The 24,112-nt window shown below is 37.9% G+C and overlaps 1 protein-coding gene across 4 annotated transcripts in view; it reads left to right on the top strand.

The window, feature by feature from the left end:
- PRDM15 (PR/SET domain 15) overlaps positions 1 to 12,785 on the top strand; it is a 54,433-nt gene extending 41,648 nt beyond the window's left edge. For 2 of the 4 annotated variants that reach the window (XM_015888427.3, XM_088144701.1), the window contains exons 19-24: positions 2,950 to 3,081; positions 5,546 to 5,632; positions 6,154 to 6,329; positions 7,171 to 7,251; positions 8,364 to 8,573; positions 10,376 to 12,785. In XM_015888427.3, the coding sequence (XP_015743913.2) occupies positions 2,950 to 3,081; positions 5,546 to 5,632; positions 6,154 to 6,329; positions 7,171 to 7,251; positions 8,364 to 8,573; positions 10,376 to 10,855 (1,166 nt within the window). In that variant the 3' untranslated portion in view covers positions 10,856 to 12,785. The remainder of the gene's footprint in view (positions 1 to 2,949; positions 3,082 to 5,545; positions 5,633 to 6,153; positions 6,330 to 7,170; positions 7,252 to 8,363; positions 8,574 to 10,375) is intronic. The other 2 variants (XM_088144700.1, XM_088144702.1) reach the window with 2 other exon arrangements.
- The last annotated feature ends 11,327 nt before the right edge of the window (positions 12,786 to 24,112 follow it).

Below are 24,112 nucleotides of genomic sequence, written 5' to 3'. Positions count from 1 at the left end.
ATTTTAAAAAAAAATCATAGAAGAAAACCGGTGCACCCTCTGTCACATGAAAGTGCCACCTGGCAGCTGTGTACCAGCTGATCAGTATATCAGTAGGAGAAGCAATCAGGTTGGATAAAAAGAAATCCTTGCCTATAGCCACAAGAAGGAAGAAAACAGAAGAAAAGTCCCACATTGTCTTTCCATAGCAGAGACCAAAATTCCCACCTTCTTTTGGACAGAAAGCAGACAAGGAAACACATAGGGATCCTCATTTCTGGATCTTTCAGCCTTAATAGCCAAAGAACCTGCCCTACAACCAAGCTATTGAGGCAAAACCCAACCATCTCAGAAAGATGCATTGTCTTCCAGGTGGGCAATGCAAACTGCAAAAATTCTGGCATACCACAAAGCGCATCTGTCAGAATAGGAGTGTTGGACAGATAGCCCAGCAGAGATACATACTACACTTCACAAAAGTTAGGTAGAATTCACAGGAAAGCTAAACAACATCCAAGAGCACACTGGCACCACTAAAGTCGATTCTGCAAAATCTGCCCTCCTCTTGTTGAAAACTCTGACAGTTGAGTCACCATAGACATACAAGAAAGGAAGCTGTTTCTGTTCCAGGAACAAACTCTCAAAATAGGAAAGAATTCCTAGCATTCAGAAGGTTGTCCTTATGAAGCTGGCAAGTTTGCAGGCCATGATTTTTATAACTTTGGACTTGGTCCCATTGACCTGCCTCTGCTGCAGATTGCAGATGGCTCCCTTTCCTGTTTCAGGTTCAGATTCGTAGCAGAACCCAGTTGTGTATAATGAAGCCAAGTAAGGTAATTTAAAGTCTGTGCTGCTGGTTAGCCCTAGTCAATTTGGCACAGGAAATGCCAGTTAGGAGGCCAGTTAGAGAATAGAAAGTGGCCATATATGCCAGTCTAGTAGGGTGGGCAGCCCACTTACAAAACAGGGCTGGGCATGGAACAAACCCCTGTTATGAGTCAGTACTGCTGATTGCCCAACTGGAGTGGAGGGCAGTACCCTAATCCTAAAAGTGGGATTGGGCCAGGTGAATAGGTACCACCAACTGATGCAAAATGGTAACATTACAACTAAAACCCATTGAAATAATTAGGATGAATTCAGTCAAAGGGCCTTCAGTGTCCATATCCGTGAAATATACAAAAGGCATTGCTTACCACACCTCCAGACTAGCTAAATCACCAACATCTGTTACAGAATGGGTTCTCCATCTGGAGGATTTTCATGAAACCTCAACAAAACAATGTCCTTCTGTTACCTTGCTCATGACAGTGAGTTTCTCTTAGTTCCAAGACAACAGAGCAGAGGGGATTGTTATGTTTGTGGTACTCTGGGCAAAAGGATGGCTCTGACCCCTTTTCATCTTTTCCATTGCTGTCCAAGGTGCTACATAAGGTAAACTGCTTGAGGCAGGGTGATTATAATTAGGTTGAATTCATGCCAATACAGTAGGGTTTATTCTTCCTATTTTTCTTAACATGTCTGATAATTGTGATTTTTTTATGTATTTGTAATGTATTACATGTATTGTATGTTATGCTGTAAGCCATTTGGAGTCATAAAGTTGAAGAGGCATAAAAGCATTTGTCATACCTACATACATTCATGCATACATACTGTACAATGATCTTACATGGATCTTACAGTTTCAGTAGTAGAGACCTTTTTGAGTGACGAGTCACCACCAAGATCTATCACTTGACTTGGTACACCTTTGAATGGTGCTGCAAAAGGGAAGAAATTTGTGGCACCAGTAGCAGAAGTCCCTAAGTGTCCCTCCCCCACATTCTTTCCTAGAAACCAGCCTCTGATAGTCCTATTTTCATCTTTGATAGTGGGAGAGTTGGGGAATTCTCAGAGGGATCTATGCATATTACTACAAACAAGAAGTCAGGAGAGATGAATTTCCCATTCAACAATTTACAGATGGGTTAGAAAATACATTATCCTGGCATTCACAACTAGCAAGATGCCACATTCCCATTTCCTGCTTCACAGCATTCTCTATAGAAGGGCAACTATGTCAGGAGCCTTACTGGCAGTCTACTGCTAATAGATACTTATAGAGTGACTCTGGGTTAAAACCACTTTTATAAAACATTATAAAATAGTTTAGTTTGCTTCTTCAGACACAGACTTTGGCTGCATTGGGTCACAGAGTGCTATAAATGTATGGGATAGATACATCCCATGAATACTGCTCTAGTAGATCTCTTTCTTGTCAGCTCCATCTCCAGTGAGTGAGAACTGTAACTAAATCTACTGTGGAGTACCTTTCTGGTCTTCAGAAGATGGGCCCAGCAGTCCCACCCTATTCAGAAGGGGAAATAGATTAAGAGAGTATCCAGGTGGCCCAAGGATAGAGATGCAAGTGCTGTTATCCATTGTTCTTCCATTCCCGTGTGTCTTACCAGCTGCAAGTTTGTTGTTAGAATGGAGTACACAATAAAAAAGATGAAGTCAGTGCATGAATGAAGGAAAGGGGTTTCTTCCACATACAGGAAGAAGCATTAAACCATGCCTTCTAGCTAGAAGAGGTGGAATTGAACCTTTCCTATCAGGTTCATCTTTTGGTGACCAGAAAGGCAGTTCATGGTAAGTCCAACTACTGTTTCTCTTGCATGTTCTTGAATGAAGAGAGCCAGTATGGCATAGTGGTTAAGGTGTTAAACTAGACCAGGGAGGCCCAGGGTCAAACCCATCCTCAGCAATAGAGGCTCACTAGGTAACTTTGGGGCAATCACTCATTCTCAGCCTGACCTACTTCCCAGGTTTGCTGTGGGAAAAAATGGAGGAGAGGGTCCTGTGTATGCTATCTTGAGCTCCTGGAGGAAGGCAAGATATAAATCTAACAATAAATTAAACACAACTAAATAAGGAGCTTAAAATGGCTTGCCCACCATGTTTTAGCATAGAGTTTATTCCTTGCAGGCATGAAAACAAAGCATGCATTGCGGCACCACATGAAGCTTCATAAAGGGATAAAGGAGTATGAATGCATGGAATGCCATCGGAAGTTTGCACAGAAAGTCAACATGCTTAAACATTATAAAAGGCACACAGGTGAGCCCCATTGATAGGAGTTTAATGGACCTTGCGCAGAGTGAGTCAAATTGCCTGGAGGTTGTTGAGTTTTAAATTAAAGTGATATCACTTCTTTCTTATGGCACTTATACTCCATGTATCTTTAGGAGTAAATAGGTACAACTGTATACACAATTGTTCCTAGGAAATGTCCAAAGAGTTTGAGCTTTTGTATTTTACATTGCTATATTTTTGATATTGCTATATACACATCTATACAGGGTGTAAAGGTTATGGTTAGCATTCTTTAACCAAATATAAAGTAATTTTACCTAACATATTTCATCTTCCTGGAGATAAATATTATTTTTCCTATACCATCTTCCTGCTATACAGCCAGCAAAGTGATGCATCGAAATATTTAACAATATATATAATATATTCACACTAAAACACAATAAATGATAACAGAAGAACAATAACATAAAAGCCAGTTTAAAGCAATACATTTTAGCATATTTTTTAAACTCCAGAGAATAAATTGAAAGAAGGAGTGAAAAGGATTGCTAAGATAAATGGAACAATTGATAATGAGAAGAAGCTGAAGGATGATATTTGGATTTTTGAAACATGTAAGAGAATTCTATGGCCTAATAGGATGAAGACCAAAGTCTTCACCCTGTGAAGCAGTGAAAAATAACACTTGGTCAGTAAATTTCATTTGTCTTATCTCTGATTTATGGGCTTCACATTTTAATCTTTAAGGCGTCCTAAAAACAGGTTGTCCTTGGATGGAAAACCCAGAAATCCCAGGGTTTAAGCTATACTGGGAATTTGAAAACATGTCTTGGAAGTAATAAAAACTTTCATATTATTTCTAAGAAAGCAACATGGACATGCTCATACAGTTTCTAGGAACTGGGCTCAGCTTGAAGAAGATTTGCATGCACATGAACGTAGATGTCTCTTTTTGGAGTTTCTCATTCTTTGCTTTCACTCCAATATCGTCTGTTTATTTGTTTAAAAATATTTGGCTCTCCCTTCAGGTGAGGTTCCACTGTAGTTTACAAAAACAAGATCATACTTAGAGTATAACAATATTAACATGGAAAACATATTAAAATATCTTTAAAAGCTTTATGGGATAACCATGTATCTGCCTGACACCAATAATAACGTATCTGTTATACAGCTTTGAGGAAGGAGTTCTGTAAATGGAATGCCATTGTTAATAAAGGTCTCTTGCTCTCACTATCTAGTTGCCCCCATTTTACCTCAAATGGTGTACCTAGAAAGATGCTTTCAGTTCATAAGCAGGTTGTTTATCAGAGTTACTGTAGAAAGTATGGGAATTTAAATGAAAGGCTGCCACTTGTGAAATGTGCTCAGAAAAAATCACAAGCATGGCAAGTTTCAGTACCAGCAAGATATATTCTTGCTGATACTCTCAGTTATCAGCTCAGCAGGTGTAATTTCAACTTAATGGATTTTTTAAAATAGCCCTTAGAGGCAGGCAGACCCAAGGGGGATACATCCTAGATATTAGTGCTTTGTGCAACAGTTGGTTCTCACAGATCAAGATTCAAGCAGCTGTCGTATAGCCAACCAGCTGCAGATTTCCCCTTGTCAGTGAAGAAAGCTCCCTCCCCCCCTATAAGGCAATGAGAAGTCCCAGACAATCTCTACCCTAGCTCTGTTGGAATTTTGTCCTATTACTCTTTCACCTTAATACATCTTGCTTAAAGAGAATTCTGTGAATTTGTGCTTGGAGAAAAATTAGTTTCATTTGAGGGAGCTGCCAAAAGCCTGATGGGCTATCTGGACTTTCAGCGATAAGCTTGCATGGCCTTCCTGAAGCCCCTTTTTGTGTCCTTCCCCACCCCAATTCTTTTTTCCACAATTTCAAAAACTTGCCAGGATGGTTTCTGTAATTTTGAGCAAGGAAACATAAAAAGTAATTAATTCTTAAAACAGACACAATGCTCTTAAAACTAAACTAAATAGGACTATCCCTCTGTCCTTTCTAGTGACACAAATCCTCCCCAAAAATGTTAAATGTGCTCCCCTGCCAACAAAAGGTTGTCCATCCTTCCTTTGGAGAGTTCCAGTCCAAAAGACAAGCTGCTTATCTGCAGAAACTCCTACCCTATCAAGTTGGAGTTTGGGTTTATTGTCCTTAATCATATAAATTTAACATTTCCAGTTCAGTCGTGACACTTGCTCCTCCTGAAGCCAATGACAGAACAAAAGCAGGATGTCATTAGTATGGTACTGAGAGCAGCTTACCCCAAGTCCCAAGCAACCTTGTTCACCAGCACTGCATCCCTGAACTCTTGTGTCTTCCCTCCCTCCTCAGTTACCATTGACAATGCTACTTTGCAAACAATTGCATAATTCTTTCAATACTAAAGAAAGGCATATCTTTTGTTACATATGATTTAATATTTGATATACAGTGCTAAAAGAGATCATTATTTTGGTACTTACCAAGGTTTCTAATTAGCAGGGATCAAAGATTTCATGTGTGAGCTCTGCGGAAAGACCTTTAGTGAGAGGAACACAATGGAGACCCATAAACTAATTCACACAGGTAAATACTAGAATATTAATCCTAAAATCAAAGTAGGTCTTCCTCATCTTTTACTTTTACTTCTTCTGTCTTTTTTGATTTCAGTTGATAAATGCCTGCTTCTTGTGTAAATATAACATGTTTTGTCTACATTCTACATCCTTCTTCCCTGAACTGGTGCTTTTGGGAAGTGTTGTACTGCAATGTTCAGCTTTGCTGTTGATTATTCTGTCTAGGAGTCCTGCAAATTTAGTCCCCAAATATCAGGCAAATACCAGGTTGAGAAAGCTATTCTGCACCAAGAATGGGAAACCCATAGCTTTCCAGATGTTGTTAAATTAATATTCCCAGCATCACTAATCACTGCCATCCTAGTCGAAGCTTCTAGAATTTGTAGTTCAGAATAGTTTACAGGGCCATAGGTTCCCTCTTCCATTTTTTCACCATGAAACTCTTTTAAAAAATGCTGAAATTGAAGTCCCCAGAAATTAAGTGTTAAGAAGTGTGCTTAAATATTAATGTTAAATGTTTTGTTTTACTAGTGGGGAAGCAGTGGACATGCTCAGTGTGTGATAAAAAGTATGTCACAGATTACATGCTTCAGAAGCACATCCAGCTGACTCATGATAAAGTAGAAGCCCAGAATTGTCAACTCTGTGGGACAAAGGTTTCTACTAGAGCTTCAATGAGTCGTCACATGAGAAGAAAACACCCAGAGGTGAGTATAGTGACAGGTTAACAGATAAGAATTTTTGCTGACTTCCTATGAGATACATAACAAATATAGATTCTTGTTCTGGGGCACTAATAGCAGTCCCATAACTTGCTTGTTTTCCTATGATGCTTACATCTGCTCTTTTCATCTTAATAATGCTAATTCCTAAGGCAGTGTACTCTGTCCATGGTTAAAGACCACATGGATCATGGTTTCTATTTTGGCAGAAATGGAAAGGACTAATTCCTAATATTAGCAAGTTAACTTAAAATAGAAAGTTAACTTTTCCTGATACAGTATTTGAAGACCCTTATTTGGGGCTCTTTTGTCTAAATATTCTAGTATTTTAAATTTTGTCTTAGGTCACTTTTTAACAAGAAGAGAAAGAATCAATACTCTGGTGGATGTACAAAATATTTAAGATATATACATAAAAAGAACCAACTTAGAGCAGGGTTTTTTTTCTCCTTTGCATTTTCACTGCCCTCATCCATAAGCTCCAGCAACAAATGCGCCAAAAGATAGAACACTTTTCTACAGGCATCTACTTAGACTTCTACAGCCAGCTTGGATGGAAGCAGTTCTGGGAGGACAGGGCCTCAAAAATAGCTGTGTTGACCAGTGGAAAGACCCTTCCCTTTCTTTCTTTGCTACAGAACAGTGGTATGGCTATTACTAGATGTTAGAAGAAAGAAGAAATCATGGCTATTGGTTTCAGTTGAAAAATAGATTTGGTCCTGCTTTTCTACCTTTCCTGTATCTCCATGGTATTCTTACATATTGAGTAACTATCCTTTGTACATAACTGCAGAATAATGCTGCTTTGGTTGTGTTTTATTTCCAGGTCCTTTCAGTTAGGATTGATGACTTGGAGCAACTGTCAGAGACCACAACTGTTGATGCTTCATCTATAGGAATTGTGCAGGTAAAGTTCACACATAGCCAGATAGGAAGTTGTATTCAATCTCATATTTTCATATTGTATTACAAAGGAAAAGCCCATAGTTTACAAAAAGAACTGGCCGAGCATGCATGCTTGGGGATTGTCAGAAGCCTAATCAGGAATGTATTTCAGAACACAGATTTTTAGCTTATGGATAGAGATTTTGAAAATTCAGTAGCAAAAACAAAATGCGTTAGTTTTATACAATACAAGTTGTGTATTGATGGCATACAGTTTTACTATTTGTTGAATATGAATACCTGTATATTAATACAGCACATGAACAACATTTAAATTAAGGCCCATGGATCTAGGATTGCTAGAGATGTAGACTCTCACATCACTTCAGTTTTAGATGAGAGACATTTTAGTCATGTCTTCGATGAGATTCATATGGAATTCAGTCACAGGAAAACCACAAATCTGTCGTATCTCAAACATCAACAGTTTTCTTGTAATAGTTCAAGGATTAGAGCATATTTTATCATATGCATTAAATATTTCCCTTGGTTAGCAGATACACACAAATGCTAATTTAAACAAAGAAAAAAATCTAAACAATGGGGGCAGAAGGGTAGGAAAAGCAAGAGGTGTCATTTGTTTTATTTTTGTTTATTTCTTAGATTTATATTCCACCTTCCCTTCAGGAGTTCAAAGCGGTAGTCATAGCACTCCCTCCAAATTTTCCCCACAACCACCACCACCCTGGAAGGTAGAGGTTCTCTAGCTGAGGATGGACTCTAGCTTGGTCCTAGTCCATCACTTGAGCTACTACATCACATTGGCTCTCTTTCTATTAGATTTCTATGATTACATTTGCTAGATATTTCTATTCAATTTCAAACATATGCAAGATACATACACTGATCATTTATAGCAGAGGTAGTTAGCAAGAATACGATCTTAGCTTTTGTGCTGTTTCAGTATGAGAAATGTCTTGGTTGAGTCCTAAACAAGAAGAATCAACATTATTTATAATTTTCTAATCTACCCATTTCAAATTAGAGTTTATCATGACATTCATTAATTGAAATAAATGTATTGAAGTAAATGAGAAAGATGATATTGAATGTCATTAAAATGTCTTCCTATAGCCAGATCTAGCGCTGGAACAGAGTGAATTACCAGAAGGGAAGCATACAAAAGCTCATAAACGAGGTCATAAACAGAAGCACAAGCCTGGTGAAGACGAGGAAACACAAGTGCCTGAGGATTCTGCCTTCACTGAATATACAGAAAAAGAAGTGGAATTTACAGGAAATGTAGGAGATGAAACTAATTCAGCAGTGCAAAGCATTCAACAAGTGAGTGGCGTTTGCAAACCAAAAAATGTGATAGGAATGTGCTTAAAAATATAGAGACTGGTATCAAATATTTTAATGCATGGCATTTGCACAATGATGTTTAAGAATTTATGAATGGATTTGTAAAATGTGCATATTGTACGTGAGAGAGAGGAAGGGGAAATTATTGAATGTTAGGATTGTATGATGTCACTGCGTATAAGCTCCCTCAGTGGATGAATTCACTCCAATCAGAGCAAATAATACTTCTTTTTGGGAGGAAAAAAGCTCGCCCTCTGCTGAAATAGTCACCAGCAGATGCAGTAGGACACATGCTGGATTTGATATACTGTTCAGCTGGTGTTTGTGTATTGACATGAAAGAAGATTTCTGTAATTCTGTTGCCACAGACAGTTCTCTCACTAGTAAGTTTTAGACTGGCAGCTGCCATAAATCTCTACAGGGGTGGAGGGTTGTTGAAAATGGTGCTGACCAGGTACCTGATCAGGTTTTATTAATGCACTTAGGTTTTTTTCCACTTTATCAGTGATGCTGCTGAAGCTCTGGGTAGTGTTTGGAATACAGAAATAGGCCAGATGGTTGACACTACTGCACCAAAATGACCTCTTTCCCCTTGCAGAGTTCAGTCAGCACTTTTGTTTATTGGGTGTTGAAGTGGATAAGGAGAGGATTGGAGTGCAAATGGAAGAACTCACGTAACAAATTGAATCAAAAACAGAATGAGGCTCTTTTTCAGACCTCTTTGAAACCCTCCTCCATGGCAGTTGGTGCAGAGAAGCGGGCTTATTTCTCTGTTCTCATTGTTTCTGCACAGAACAGGCTAGTGATGTTTACCCAGGCATCACTTCCATCATAATGTGGGGGGAGGAGAGCCAGAACAGTCCGAGTCTTGCTGTGAGCAATTTTCATTATTCTTTGCAGACAAAATTGATTGGATCCACCTCAGTTTGGATGCCAGTATTGGGCTGAGTCTTAGGAAGCCTTCCTTCCTTCCTTCCTTCCTTCCTTCCTTCCTTCCTTCCTTCCTTCCTTCCTTCCTTCCTTCCTTCCTTCCTTCCTTCCTTCCTTCCTTCCTTCCTAGCTGGGTTTATTCATTGCACTTAGCCATGGTTTGTGGAACCATGACTTGCTGAATAAACCCCAATTAGGTGAGTTCACACAACTTTCTAAGCACTTTGTCATTGTCTGGAGGCATAGTGGTTGGGTTCATAGAATATATTAATCCAAAATCAAACAAGCCACATTGTCATTGTATGTGATGTGTTAATCCATTCTCTAACACTTATAGTTAATTAAAGGTAATGCCATACTGTCTTATAGTGTAATTGTAATTTTATGTCATACTTATAAAGTTACCTTGACCCAGAAATAATCAGATTATTCTGGGTGGAAAAGTGTTTACATTTCAGCTGCAGTCAGAGGAGAACTTGGGAAATGGGAAGAAGATCCTATTTAATCTATTATAATCAGCATGAATTTTGCCTTCAGTTTTATGGAAACTTGACTGAGTCCATTTATGAACTGCTAACAGGATGAATACTTCCCAAGCAAATTCATTTTAAATCTACATTTTATTAGAATGAAGCATACTGAGTAATCAATAATGCCTTCAGCCCTTAGTGTAGTGATAAATAAAGGTCAGAAAGAAGATCTTGTGTAACCATACTTACACAATCCAATTTAGCACTGGATTAAATTATTCCATTCTAAGATATACTGTTTATGGCATATATTTCTGGTTCTAATTATCACATTGATAATTGCAGCCCTATCAGTACTAATTTTCATCTCTCTTTTTTCAGGTGGTGGTGACACTTGGAGATCCGAATGTGTCAGCTCCTTCTAGCTCCGTTGGTCTGACCAATATTAGTGTTACTCCGATCACTACTGCTGCCGGAACCCAATTTACAAATCTACAACCTGTGGCTGTAGGTCACCTTGCCACTCCTGAACGCCAATTACAGCTAGACAATTCTATTCTCACAGTGACCTTTGATACAGTCACCGGTTCTGCCATGTTGCATGGTAACCGCCAAAATGATATCCAGATACAGTCACAGCCTGAGGCAACCAACCCCCAATCAGTAGCCCATTTTATAAACCTAACAACTTTGGTGAACTCCATTGCTCCATTAGGGAGCCAAATAGCAGAACAACATCCCTTAACATGGAGGGCAGTGCCTCAAACTGATGTCCTGCAGACTCAGGCCCAGCCATCCCAACCACAGACAGGGCAGCAGCAGGTTCAACCTGAACAGCAGCAGCAAATGTACAGCTACTAACTTATACTTGAAAGAAGACAACCAACCTCTGAATGGGTTTGCAGAAGCCCATTGGACACTAAACCTAAATCAATTGCTGGAAACCAAACATATGGGGAATAAAAGGCTTACACTATGAAATGTATGCTGATATTAACCCAGCAACTGGAAATACCGAGGCCTTGAGAATTTCATACTCTTAGAGAAATCATTGCTACTTCAGCAAAATATGGGTACTATCAGCTGTTAATTAGCTACAGGAAATAAATGTGAGGCAGATTTCAGGAGAGTTGAGATCAATTAACAAAGAAGTGAGGGTAATAAATAGTTAAATGCAATTACATTGTTTTTAAAAATGCAGAGTAAGAATGCTTCAATATAAAGCTAGGATATGCCTGCCTGACAGGGGGTACAAGAGCCTAATTGAGCAAAAAAAAGATTTTAAAAAGTTTTGTTTTTGCTTCCGTAGACCAATCCATTGTATCTAATGGAACAAAGTGGGTGGCAGTAGGATGGGGATAGTCTGTGATGTGAAATGTGCCTCGTTTCATGAATCATTTCCATTATAGTGACGGAGAAACCATTCTACGCATAAGGCAACATGGGGTGTTACCTGAAATTAGATAGTCTGATGTTAAAGCAACATTTATGGTCTCTTACCTAGTAAAATTAAAACCTGAATCCATCTTGTTGTGATCTAAATCCGTAATAAGATATTTATAAAACTGCTTGCTGATTAAATATAATGCTTATCGAATAGATGGAAAGCAGTTCTTCCCATTGAAATTGATTTGCCAGTTGGTCATTAATTCACCAATTTATCTGTTCTATCATGTCATAAATATTTGGGTCTGGGTGGGTGAAAGGTCATTTTTCCATAATACCCTTTGTACCTCATTCTGTGTTCCTGGCAGATATTTGCAAATTGAGGGACCTTTTCTAAACTGACATCACATATCCACTTGTATCATTTGTAATAACTGATATGTGGGTTCTGCTTCAGGAAAAAAAAAAATGCATAGCAGCTTACTACTCAGATGCAAGTAAGAGTATAATATCCATTACAAGTGATGTTGACCACAAGGAGGCAGACTGAACTAATGCTAAAGATAACATTTGTCCTGAGCAAAAAATGGTAGAAAACTTGTAGAAAACTTGTGTTATCTACTCAAACTAAAGGGAACATTTCTGAGCCCTTACATGTTGTATCTGCCTGACATATTGTTGTTAAATCCCAGTTCAGTCTATATTGTCTGTGTATGCTCATAAAATAAAGGAGAGTAGCCCAATGGTTGATGGGAAAAAATGAACAAATCTTGGCTTTGCATCTGTGAACAGCACTTCTTTCTAGGCAGTTGGTGAGGAACATATGTTTGAACTATTGTCCATATGTTGACCAGTGGTTTTCTTAAAGCTATTTCTGATAAATGGATTTTGCTATTGACAATATTTTCTAACCTAGTACATTAGTTAAATGTCTGGATTATAAAAATTAAGAATCAATGCTAAGGAAATACAAGTGAAACTGGCAGCTAAATATTATAGTGTGGAATAATCTCTTCAGAATACTAAGCAGTGATACCTGTTTTTACTCCATTCTATCTTGCCCCACTCTACTTCCATTATTCTATGCCCAGTAATTTTACCTGCCCGTTCTTTTTTAAATTCTAAAAATGTGGAGTTCCTCCAAGCCTACTGATACCTTCCTCTTCTGCCATTTTGGCTACAAAAGAATCAATACATGGAAAATAAATTTGGTACTAGTATATAAAATGTTTTGTTATTGTCAGAGAATTCAAGTTGTGTCCCCTCTCCTTTTCCAACTTCCCATCCAGATTTTCTTTGCTCGCTATTCCTAATATGCACATTCCAGGGTAGACAACGATCTTGATATTTAGCACTTAATGGCAGACCCACCAGGTAGAGCAGACCAGGAGGCAACTCCACAGGAAGGCTAAGACTACTTTTATTGAGGTTGGCTATAATAACAGAATCTTGTAAGTCTGATTGTGCTGTACCTCCTCCTCTTCTTATACCCATGTGAATTACAGAGGTATCTGTCTGAGCTGCTTCCGTATACTTTCTGCTTGTTTTGGACTTGAGATATATTTTTCCCTTCAGTGTTTTGGTAACGGATCTTAATATGATCTCCATCAAGGTTACCTTCCTTATTCTCTATACGGATCTACCTTAGAAGCGGGAGCAGTGTTCCATCTCAGGGCTCCAAATTCTCTTTATCTACCCTGCCTCCAAGCCACTGTCTGACCTTCTTGAGGCCAGGAAATCACAGAGTTAATTAGCTCACTAGTCTCTCAGATTCTTGATACGGTGGCTGACTGTTTCACATTTCACATAAAAAGATATTAAAATCAAGCTCACATTGTACAATTATATCCAGCATTTATTTAACACACAAACCATGCAGATCACTGTTTTCTCCTGAAATATTTCTAGAGTTTAGAAATTTATAGTTTCTAAATGAAAATATTCTTACAATCTTTATAATGCATATATTTTGGACTCAGTAGCTGGAATGACCCTTCCAACTCTGTGTTTCTTAGAACTGTACTATGCCAGTGTGTCTAAAGACATCTGGAAAATGCATATCCAATCCAAATTTTTATAGATAACATAACAATGTATATACACCACATATTCTTAATTGCTAATTTTATTTGGAACATGACTGCCATCAGTTAATCCCCTGTGGTACTTTGCATACAAAGAACTTTGTTTATAACCAGTTGATAATCCAATCAGCTATAACTTTAATTACCTAGCACGCAAATGATGTGCTATACAGATGACTGCCTTATCAAATAGTTACATAACAGCAATCACCTGACAATCGAGTCTCAAATAATTATACTTTACAATAATTATTCCTTTAATAATAGGAAAGTAGTTGTGAGTGGCAATTTTCACTTGGTTGACATATAAAAGCTGTTTTGGAATAGGGAAGGAAGAATGAGTAGACATAATGTTGGCATAAGTCTGTGGAAACCATTTTCAAAAATGGCAGCACATACCTTACAGACCATTTCACGCATGCATGCATGCAACCAATAGTGTTCTCCAAAGCTGTCATCAAAGAGCCTATGGAAGGTATACAGAAAAGGATCAAAATTAATATGAACAAAAGATTTTCCATCTCATTCCATAATAGGATTATATAGCTACAGTATGTGAAATAGGTATGCAAAAAGAAAAAATCAGTTTCAGTGCAGATGCTGCTGACCACTACTAGGCAGTAAGAGCAAGAAAAATGGAAGGCTGAGAGGTTTCCTTGGTGATGGCAATTGGCAGGGATTGGGAGTGAGTGATGGGAGGGAGTAAAAGTGCTGGGAAGATTGGGGCAGGCAAGCCATTAGGGAATCCTGCATTGGAACATCAGTGGTGGTGTCAGGAAAGAGCGAAGGGAAGGAAAGGCATTGGGAACATTGAAGGCAAAGCTTCTGACAAAGCATCTCATGACAGCCTTATTAGCAAGTTATTTAAGTATGTCTATTAGGTGCATCCACAGTTGGCTTGGAAACTGTATTCAAAGAATGTTCAATAGATCCTTATCAGACTGGTGTGAAGTATCAAGTGAAGTGCAATTAGATTTCGGGGATCAATATGCTTTAATTTTTCCATTAATTACTTGAAAGAAGTAGAGGGAACCCATATCAATTTTGCAGACATCACCATCTGGATTGGATACCTAAAAGACAGGATGCAAAATGATTGTGACATGTTAGAGAAATATGTCAAATAGCAGAATGAAGTTTAACACAGACAAATGCATTTTATTTTACTTACAATACAAAATCAAATGCAGAAGCAAAGGATGGGGACCACTGGATTTAGCATGTGTGAAAAGCATCTTGGAATTGTAGGAATGGCAAATATGAATCAGAACTGTATCATGGGTGCTAAAAAGGCAAATGTAATTTTAAACTAACAGAAATACAGTTCCCAAATCATGGGAAGTAAGAGTTCTACCATATTCTTCCTCAGTCAAACCTCAGTACTGCATCCATTCCCAGATACTACATTTTAAGAAAGATTCAGAAAAACTGGAACAGGCATAGAGAATAGTAACAAAGGTGATCAAAGGTCTAGAAATCAAATTTTATAAAGCAAGACAAGGAACTGAGAATATTTCACGGTGAGAAAATCAGACTGAGCAGGGAAGATGCAAGATAGCATTCTTCCACCACTCAAAAGGTTATAACATGATAGAAGGACACATGTTGCAGAACATGGCAATAATAGTTGTACAGCATGTTACAGGAAGGCATATAAGAAAGACTTCCTATCAATAAAAACAATTCAATTACCAAGGGAGATAGGATGCTCCCCCTTGCTGGATATGTTAAAGCAGGGCTGAACTTCAGTCGGTCAGGTCTGCTTTATTTATTTTGTTTCCTGTACTGAGCAGAGGTTGGATCTGGTTCCTAAATGGCTGCTTCTCAATTAATGATTCCATTGTATGATTAGGAAAATTATACATTACATTAATTTCTTAGTAGAAACTGGGCTATCACAAAGTTTTAACTACCTGCAACACCTTTCCAAAAGTGCTGAAAAAAGCTGCAATAAAGCATCCTGCATATGTGGCAGTACACTGCGTATAGTCCTGGTCAATGGGATGTGGGCAACAGTCTGCTGGCTTGCAAGGTAGTCTCTACATTAGAGGTCTTAGCTGGCATAAATTAGCATAAGCTTGGAGTACAGCTGGGCTTTGGTTGCACTTATGTCATAGTGGTCAAAATGTGGCAGAATTGACCAATACAGTTCTTAGGGTTAACAGGAAATACTGCATATGGTACAGGTAAAGATAGTAACCTAGGCTGCACCTTTTCTATCTTACTAAAACAAAATTATATAAAAGCCTTGATTGATCAAAGCTACAATGAGTAGTAAAGCTAATATATATAGGTCCATATCTTACTTCTTTCTGCACAAATTGCTTACTTCTTATTTCTTTCATTCTGCACAAATTGCTTACCATAAGATGGAATAGAAAGATGGATGGGTATGTCTATGTACACATGTATGCGACAATAAAATTATAATGCACCAGGAGATAGCTGGGAGCAGAGACCAAGATATTCCTGTGAATGCCACAAGGCTTTTCACTACAAGGGACAGAGCGAGAATCTCTAAGGGGCATGCAGCGTAAGTAAGTTACAATTTTGTCACCAAGCAAGGTTCAGCCAGATGCTGTTTTAGAAGTCCTACATTTCATGGATGAGGGCTCTGCAGTTTACGCTGAATTCTGATTTGATCTAAATTTATCAGCATTGGCTCATCAAAGTTACCATTAACAAGGCACTTCTCACAATGTCACTCGCCATTTGTTCTGATGGGCTCTTGCCCATACTGACTGCATGGATCTTTATGACATTCAAGAAAATGAATGTGGCCACTTGTTGTTTTAAATATTCCATTATTTAAATAACAATTACTTACGAAAATATTAAACCAAACCTACTTCAGCAACTATGAAAAATCTATCAAAAATATGGAATGCATCTAATCCCCTAGAATTTAGCCACTGAATATCAGAGAGCCATTCCGGTTCAGCATCAGAGAGGAATGAAGAATCTTTTCCATTGCAAGGATTATCTCCATGTTATTCATTTATAAAAATTCTGTCTTATAAAACAGTTCCAAAGAATATTTAATTCCCCAGGAAAAGCTGACTTCACCCAAACCACACTGAAATATTTAAAAATATTAAGAACTCTTGTTTCTGAAAATGGAATATTTTAAAGATCTTGGTGCTGCCCTGGTCTTGTCCCTGCAAAAAGGACTAAGAAACATTTCTTCAGCATTTTGTAAAAGCTGCTTTGGCCTTGAATAAGGCAGAGAAATAACTTACACATATTTTGCAACTTAGTATATAACATCAGCCTTTTTATGAGTTCAGATTCCTTTGGTACACAAAGAGGCATCTTTCAAAGTTATCACTAACAATGCACTTCTCACAATGACACCTGCCTTTGTTATGATGGGCTCCTGCCCATACAGATTGCATGGATCTTTATGACTAAATGCCATTTCCCAAAAAATTAGCTGTTCCTCATTTGTGAGTGTCAGAACAATACAAACAGTTATCCTGAAACAAGTATTTGCTGCACTGTATCAGAGCAGCCAAACTTTCAGCAGCTAGAGGCCAAAGGTTTGCTTGGGAATGTTGTAGTTTCTAATGGCTTAAGGTGGTGTAGGTGTTTTTAGCATCCCTGATACATTACATGTTTCCTTATTAGCTTCCTACTAAAAGTCAGCAAGATATTGTGTTAGTTGTTCAACAAGAATAAATTTGGATTTAATTTCAATATATTCTGGGATGATTTCAGGAACTTCTGGGGCCCCATTCCTACACCATATTTAGCAAATGTGAAAAGCAACACATATTACAGTATCTGCCTTTCCTTCTCTTTACATTGATATATTCAAATTTTCAATCTTGTTCAGTTATCAAAATATGTTCTGTGTGTGTATTCTTATTATCTTAGGACCCAATGCTAACAGCTTGAATAGATGGAATCCATAATTTATTTTTCAGAAAAGGCTGTCCATATGTCCCTTTTTATCCAGGATATAACTGGTGGAAATTAGGCAACATATTTATCATTCTACAAAGGTTGTTAGGAAGATCTATTTGCTGGCTAGACCAGAATATTAAAAATGGAGCATTTTGTTTGATTGAGCAAAGCACAGGTAGTCTCTTCATTTACAGTATCCTCTGTATACTATAAAACTGAGAATAGTGTTTGAAAAAGGACAAATGAAAGGAGAAAAGGTGTGGGGGGGAGAGACCCAGCAAGGAGGACCTGCCTAACAACATCCAAACAATAGACCCAGATCATCTCTCTTCAGTTGTATTCTCTGCAATGAACTCTGAACATGTGCTGAAACCCAAGAGCTTATTCAAGAAGGAAATAAGTAACTAGTTCATCTAGAGTAACTTGGAATTCTGTATGTGCAACTTTTGTCTACCCTTATCCTTCCTTGTATTTCCCCTTTCCAATCAACTTCTTTTTATATCTAGAGTTTGATGTTATTGATTTAATTCAGGAAAAGTCTGTACAATTACATGGCTAGCCCTTGTGTTTCAAAATTGGTACAAGCTTTGTTGTTCTATATTTCTAAGCTATGAAGAGGAAGATCCAAAAGATACCAGGTACCTTTATGGATAGCTTGCTAGAACCAGGGATATCTGGTCTACATCTATACTCAATAATGAAATAACTTTGGACAATCACTGCCACGCAAACCAGGGCATCTGTAAAGTTACAATGAAGGTGGAAAACTATTTTACTGAAAGAAAAGTTCAATAAGAAGTTCTATCATACTTATAGAAACTACTTACTGGCAGTAGGAGCAGTGGCAGTACAACCAAATACCGAGAGAGTTTCTCTTCATTAAGTCTGCTCAAGCAGAAGCTAGACAGCCAATTATTTGGGGTGCTTTCCCTTGGATTTCTGCACTGAGCAAGACATTGAACTTGATGGAATAGGTGGCCCCTTACAACTCTATGATTCTGTAATTCTGCTATTTATTTATTTATTTATTTATTTATTTATTTATTTATTTACTTACAGAGATCCCTTGGAAAAAGTATTCATTTCATACACACATTCTTCCAGTAGAAACAGTAAAAAAGGAAAAAGAAAACAGGAGGAAGATAATGGGAAGGTTGGCAGCATTGGGAAGGGAAAGAGTGAAAGGGAGAAGAAAACTGGAGATAACGCAAGTAAAAAATGTACCTGGAAAAGGGAAAAAAGAGAGAAAGCTTGTCTAAATGTTACAAAAAAGTTAAAAACACCAGGCAAACAATGCCTCTCAAAAATAGCTAAACTTCAAAAGTTGGAATACCTGTGCAGCCTTAGGCACCTGTTGTCCATTCCTTTGTTTTCAATCATTTCTTCTAGTCTCATCAGCAAATGTAAAATAACACCCTCTATTATTTTGGGAAAAACATTCTTTCTGTCAAAAAAAATGCAGTATATTTATAAGAACCTTCTGTCACACAAGCCAATTCCGGCATTCTGAAACAATATACATAGCCCAAAGTAAGGATAGGCTAACAGATATGTAGGACCTTCAATTCCCATAAGTCCCATGCAGCTTGTTCAATTGTAAGAGATGGTGGGAATCATAGTTTAACATATCCAGAGGACCCCATGTTGCATACTACTTTTCCTCCACCCCAATGTGAGGCTTTAATTTGCATAATTTAGATTATGATCCTATACAGGTAGTCCCCAGGTTAAGAGGACCCATAGTTAAGAACAGAGCCTGTTGTAGCAAAATTCGAGTTAAATACACAACGGTTTGAGTTCATTACACAATACTACTTATACAGCATTATACAATAATACTGTTCTGGCTTACATACAAATTCAACTTAAGGACAGACCTTGGGAATAGAACTTATTCTTAAACTGGGGACTACCTGTATTGAGATTAGACTCACTTGGGAATAGCCTCGCTGAATTCAAGGAGGCTAATATCAAAATAGAACTGCAGAGGATTAAGCTGTTAGTCACAAAGAGGGCAAGCACCCCAGCTGACTTTCCAGACATTGCCCACACATTTCCAAGCTTTTTGTAACTAAGTCTGATATATCTGTCAGACACTAGCCAATTTGTCAGTACAAAAGTGTCAGCACAAGTGTTGTCGTTTCAACACACAACTACAGACTATATCTAGACAAAGGTTGGAATCTAGGTAATACCAGTCTTTTGGTGCTCTAAGGGCCAACTGCTAATGAAGAAAAGAGCAGTGTGTAAGCAAGTGTGAATCATTCATGGCATATGAAGTCAAGATCTGCTAATTTTAGCCCTAGCCCAGCAGGCTTAAAAGAAAGTCTTGTCTGCATGAAGTAAATGGAATCAAGCCAATGAGCAGTGATAAGCTTGCATCCATGTATACTAAAGCAAGTTAAAGCTACTTGCAGAACCAGAAGAAAGAATGGGAAACTTGTTCCTGGAGGCAAATATATCTAATCTTTTCTCCTTCTCCTCCCTCTTCTGCTATTTTCCCATGCTGTGCACACAGATCTCAACTTGCTCAAAAATTTCCTGCAGGCATAGCTACCCTTCATGGTTATTTGAGTGAGAAAATGGGTTAAGACAGAAATTTTCCAGAAAAAAAAAAAAAGGACAATGAATGGGCTCATGGTATATCATAGACTATTCTAATTGACCGGTAACAACGGAAATATTTCTGAGCAGCTGATAGGCAGCACAGGTTCAATTCTAATGCATATCCAGTAGCTAGCTTCTTATTTCAGCACACCAAAACATACGCTCAGCTACTGGCACTTCCATATCAAGTTTTGTGCCCAATTTGAAATTGGCTCTAGACTGAGCATAACCCATTGTATGCTTTTGGGAACTAAAATGATTTATTTCTAATCCTGCTCCAGGTTATTTGAAACTGGACCAAAGCTGATCTTTCCTTTGAATCACTGTAGTTCTGCAAAGATTGTGGGTAATCCATTTTACCCCTGCTGGGAATTATTGTATCTCTTGGGCTCCAGACAGTGCTTACTATCTCCCACCCCCACCCTGCCACAGTCCACACAGAGATTTAGCATCCTGTTTCTGAGATTTCTTCTCCCTATCTGCATTTTGAAGAACTTATTTTCCCAATCCCTCAATTCAGCCACAGTTCAACTGACTACAGTTGACCACATAAGTATGGTCAGTGGTCACAGCTATTGGACTAAGGGCCTAGCTGCAAAATCACCCTTACGCTTTTAAATACACAGAGGAACAGCAGATGGCAGCTTTATATATATATTTTCAACCAACTTGCCCTCCCACAACTTCCCATTACAACCATTTTTTAAAAGATTTTTTATCCTGCCTTTATTATTTTTATAAATAACTCAAGGCAGCGAACATAGCTAATACTCCTTCTTTCTCCTATTTCTTAAAATATTAATATTTTAATATTTAATTAAATATTAATTTAAAATTTCTTAAAAATGATGGAACAAATGCAGATGCACATAATAAAAGGTGCCAACAATTTACTTAATATATACACATGTGTGTTTGTGTGTTGAATGGAGAGAGGGAGTTTTGTTATTCCATGACCACTAGTAGCTCAGAGGTGGTACCCTGACTGGATGACTTTCTTGGCACTTTCCTCTTGATTGGCTGGGGGATGAGCACTGCTTGGCTCACAGCATGCCTTCTGAAGTCTGTTGGTCAGCAGAAGTGAAGATGATCATGGGCCAGATTCAAACTGCTTTGTGAGGAATATGAAGGAGTATATGTGGAAATATTCAGGATTTACAAATGTACCATGAATGTTATTAATAAGGATTAGAAAATAAGAATGTGGAAGTGTTGTACCTTGAACACCAGTCTTCTAGTGAGGATAGCTGAAATATGATCCAGATTGCTGATAATTCTTCAAGTACCAGTTGTGACACAATAGCAGCAACAAAATAGCTTGTAAAATGTACTGTTGGAATTAGGTTTAGGGACAACCTGGAATAGATTTTTGTGTGGAAGAATTATTATAAGCATCATTGAATTCTGGCAGTCAAAACAAATATCTAAATCTTCCTTTTCCACCAGACTCCAGCTGGCAGATTGCACAGCTCTAACGGTAGACAAAATAGATCCCAGATCCCAAAAGCCTGAGATCTGCCCACTCTGCCTTAAATAAATGTATGAGAGAAAAGCATTACAAAGAATCCATTCATCTTTATTAGGTCCTACATTTATGCCAGAATATTGCAAGAAACAAAGGAACAGAAATGTTTTTTCCTCTTAAGATAGTGGCACAGTAAACTGTATGGATACACCTTCATGTTCAATCCAGCATCTCTTGGGAGGGTTTGAAAAATTCTGTCCCCCCCAAAAATCCAGACAGCTGGATGGATCAGAGATGTGACTCAGTATAAAGCTATGTTCCTCGGTGTTGTTGTATTGTTGGCACTGTAAACTTATTAGAAAGATAAACATATATCCATTTAGGGTTTGCCAATATATGAATTAGCCTTTTTTCAACAAAAGGTACTTGGGGAAGGACTTTCAAACAATCTGATCAACTTTTCTTGTATCATTTTGTCTGATACAAACTTCCAGACTTGTTTGTTTTAAATGTTATGTTTATAGGATCTTTATGTTATTAATTGTTAATTCAGCTCATATGGTTTCCTAATACTGATACCACATCAACAAGTGGATTTGATATTTGTATCTTGTTCATCAGCTTATTTATCATTATCATATTATCACCATTAGAATCTTTTTGTTTAGATTCTTAACACATGGAAGGACAACCACTGGAAATCCCAGGTCTGTAGGCTAAATCGGAAGTCAAAAAACTATGCCAGAAGAGGGCAATGAAAAAACATTTCTGTATTGTTGCCAAACAAACAATATGGACATGTCCACGAAGTTAATAGCAGCTGAGTTCAACTTGACAGAGAGTTTGCCTTTACTTAAGGAAGGAAAAGGGCAGGGGAAGATTTGCTGCTGACAGTTGGCCATTCAAGCAGTAGCGGGCACCTTCTTAAATGCATCCAATGTCATTCTGGGCACTAAGGGAACTAAAACAATATTGGGCCCAATCATTTAGCTCTCTCTGAAACACTGACACAGTAGCCAGCTAATCCTGCAAGATCCTGTTGGCCTGGATGAGGGCCACAAGAGGACATTTTCCCCACGGTCCCCTTGAAGCAATTTTACTTCCTACAGATATAATGTGGAAACCAAATAACTGGAGTTTTGAACAGCTCGACAGTCATGGCACCTCTTTCTTCAGGTCCTGAAATTGCAGGCATTGTGAGCATTTGGTTCATGCAAAAGCAGATTCTAGGCAAAATGAGGCTGTTCAGGAGATGAAAAATAAGTGAAAAGATTGTTACAGGTACTAGTCATAGCGGCAATGATTTAAAGCATAGCATTGTATGAGTAGTTCAATGGAAGAATACCTATTGTCTACTAAACAGCTCAGTAATTTCTATATGGTATTTGAACACTTCCATGGAAACATACTGCAATCATCCTTCCCACTGCTAATCTTGATGGGCTGGTAAACACTGCTATGAATGCTTGGTTAACATATGAGGTCATGAAGTCTGATTCCTCTTGAGTAATAACTGGGCTTATTACTCAGTAAACTGGGGAAGGTGTGCCTCAGCCATAAGCTTGGGACACACTATAAAGCAAACCTAAGGAACCCAGTAATTTTCACTCTACTATTCTCCACAATGTGTCTGTGGTTATTTTATGGGGGAAAAAATGCTGAAAAAAATGCCACATAAACTAACTTAGAAACTTAAATTCCATGAAGGAAACCTAGAAATATTTCACTCCAAACAGGAAAAACTTCTGACCCGAATCTTTTGATAAAAATCAAGCATTTCAGCTTGTAAAATGCAAGATAAATTACTTGATAATCTCAAATGCTGTAAGCAAGCCCAAACATTGTTTTTTTTTTCTTCCTCTTCCCTCACGTTTCAGTCTTATCTAAGGCACCTGGATATGAAAGAGGACAAACCTTTAGTAAGGGAAGAGGGAATTTAGCAGAGGTAGCTTGCATGAGTAATTTTTAAGTCTATGCAGCACTTCAGATTCAAAAGAAAAAAAAGAATGCATGCAACCATTCATGTACCACCTGTTGGTAGCTTTTAAAAGCAGCTGCAGCACTACAATCCCAAGAAAAGATGCAGCTACTTTAAATAGTTACAGTTGATGCAATGAGTATCCTATGTACTTTTCCCCTGAATGCAATATGCTGCACATCCCTAATAGCCATTAGACAAATGGACTATATGCTTTTATCAGGCCACTTACAGTCACATATTAGGGTGAGGGCTTTCAAGTTCCCTATAATTTTTACATCAATCAAAAGAGTAAACAAAGAGAGCGAGAGAGAAAGGCGTGGTAGGGGAATCCACATTTAGTTACACTCTTCAGATGGAATGTGGGAGGAGGCTGCAGACATTCAAATTAGACTCCATTGAGCACCAAGGCTGTTTCAGGTTACACCTGAGATTTTCTCAAGGGTTGCTGGGAAGAAATACTCAGATTCTTCAGTAGATGGAAAACAGAGTTAGAGAGAAACTCAATCATTTTTATCTTGATTTTATGTATCATTTATTTATAGCCTGCTTGTCTGTTTATATGAGCATTCAAGGTAATTTACAACATTAAAACAAAATACAAGATATCTGTGTGACTTATCTGTTTGGGAAAAGCAATATTTTTTCCTAATCAAAGGATGAAGCAATATATACTACTATGACAGAGATTA

The sequence above is a fragment of the Python bivittatus genome, unplaced genomic scaffold (genome assembly GCF_059951505.1).
Source record: "Python bivittatus isolate LINGU-HERP-01145 unplaced genomic scaffold, Pbiv_v1 ctg000350_np1212, whole genome shotgun sequence".
NCBI lineage: Eukaryota > Metazoa > Chordata > Lepidosauria > Squamata > Pythonidae > Python > Python bivittatus.
This window is presented reverse-complemented; position numbering and strand designations above follow the sequence as displayed.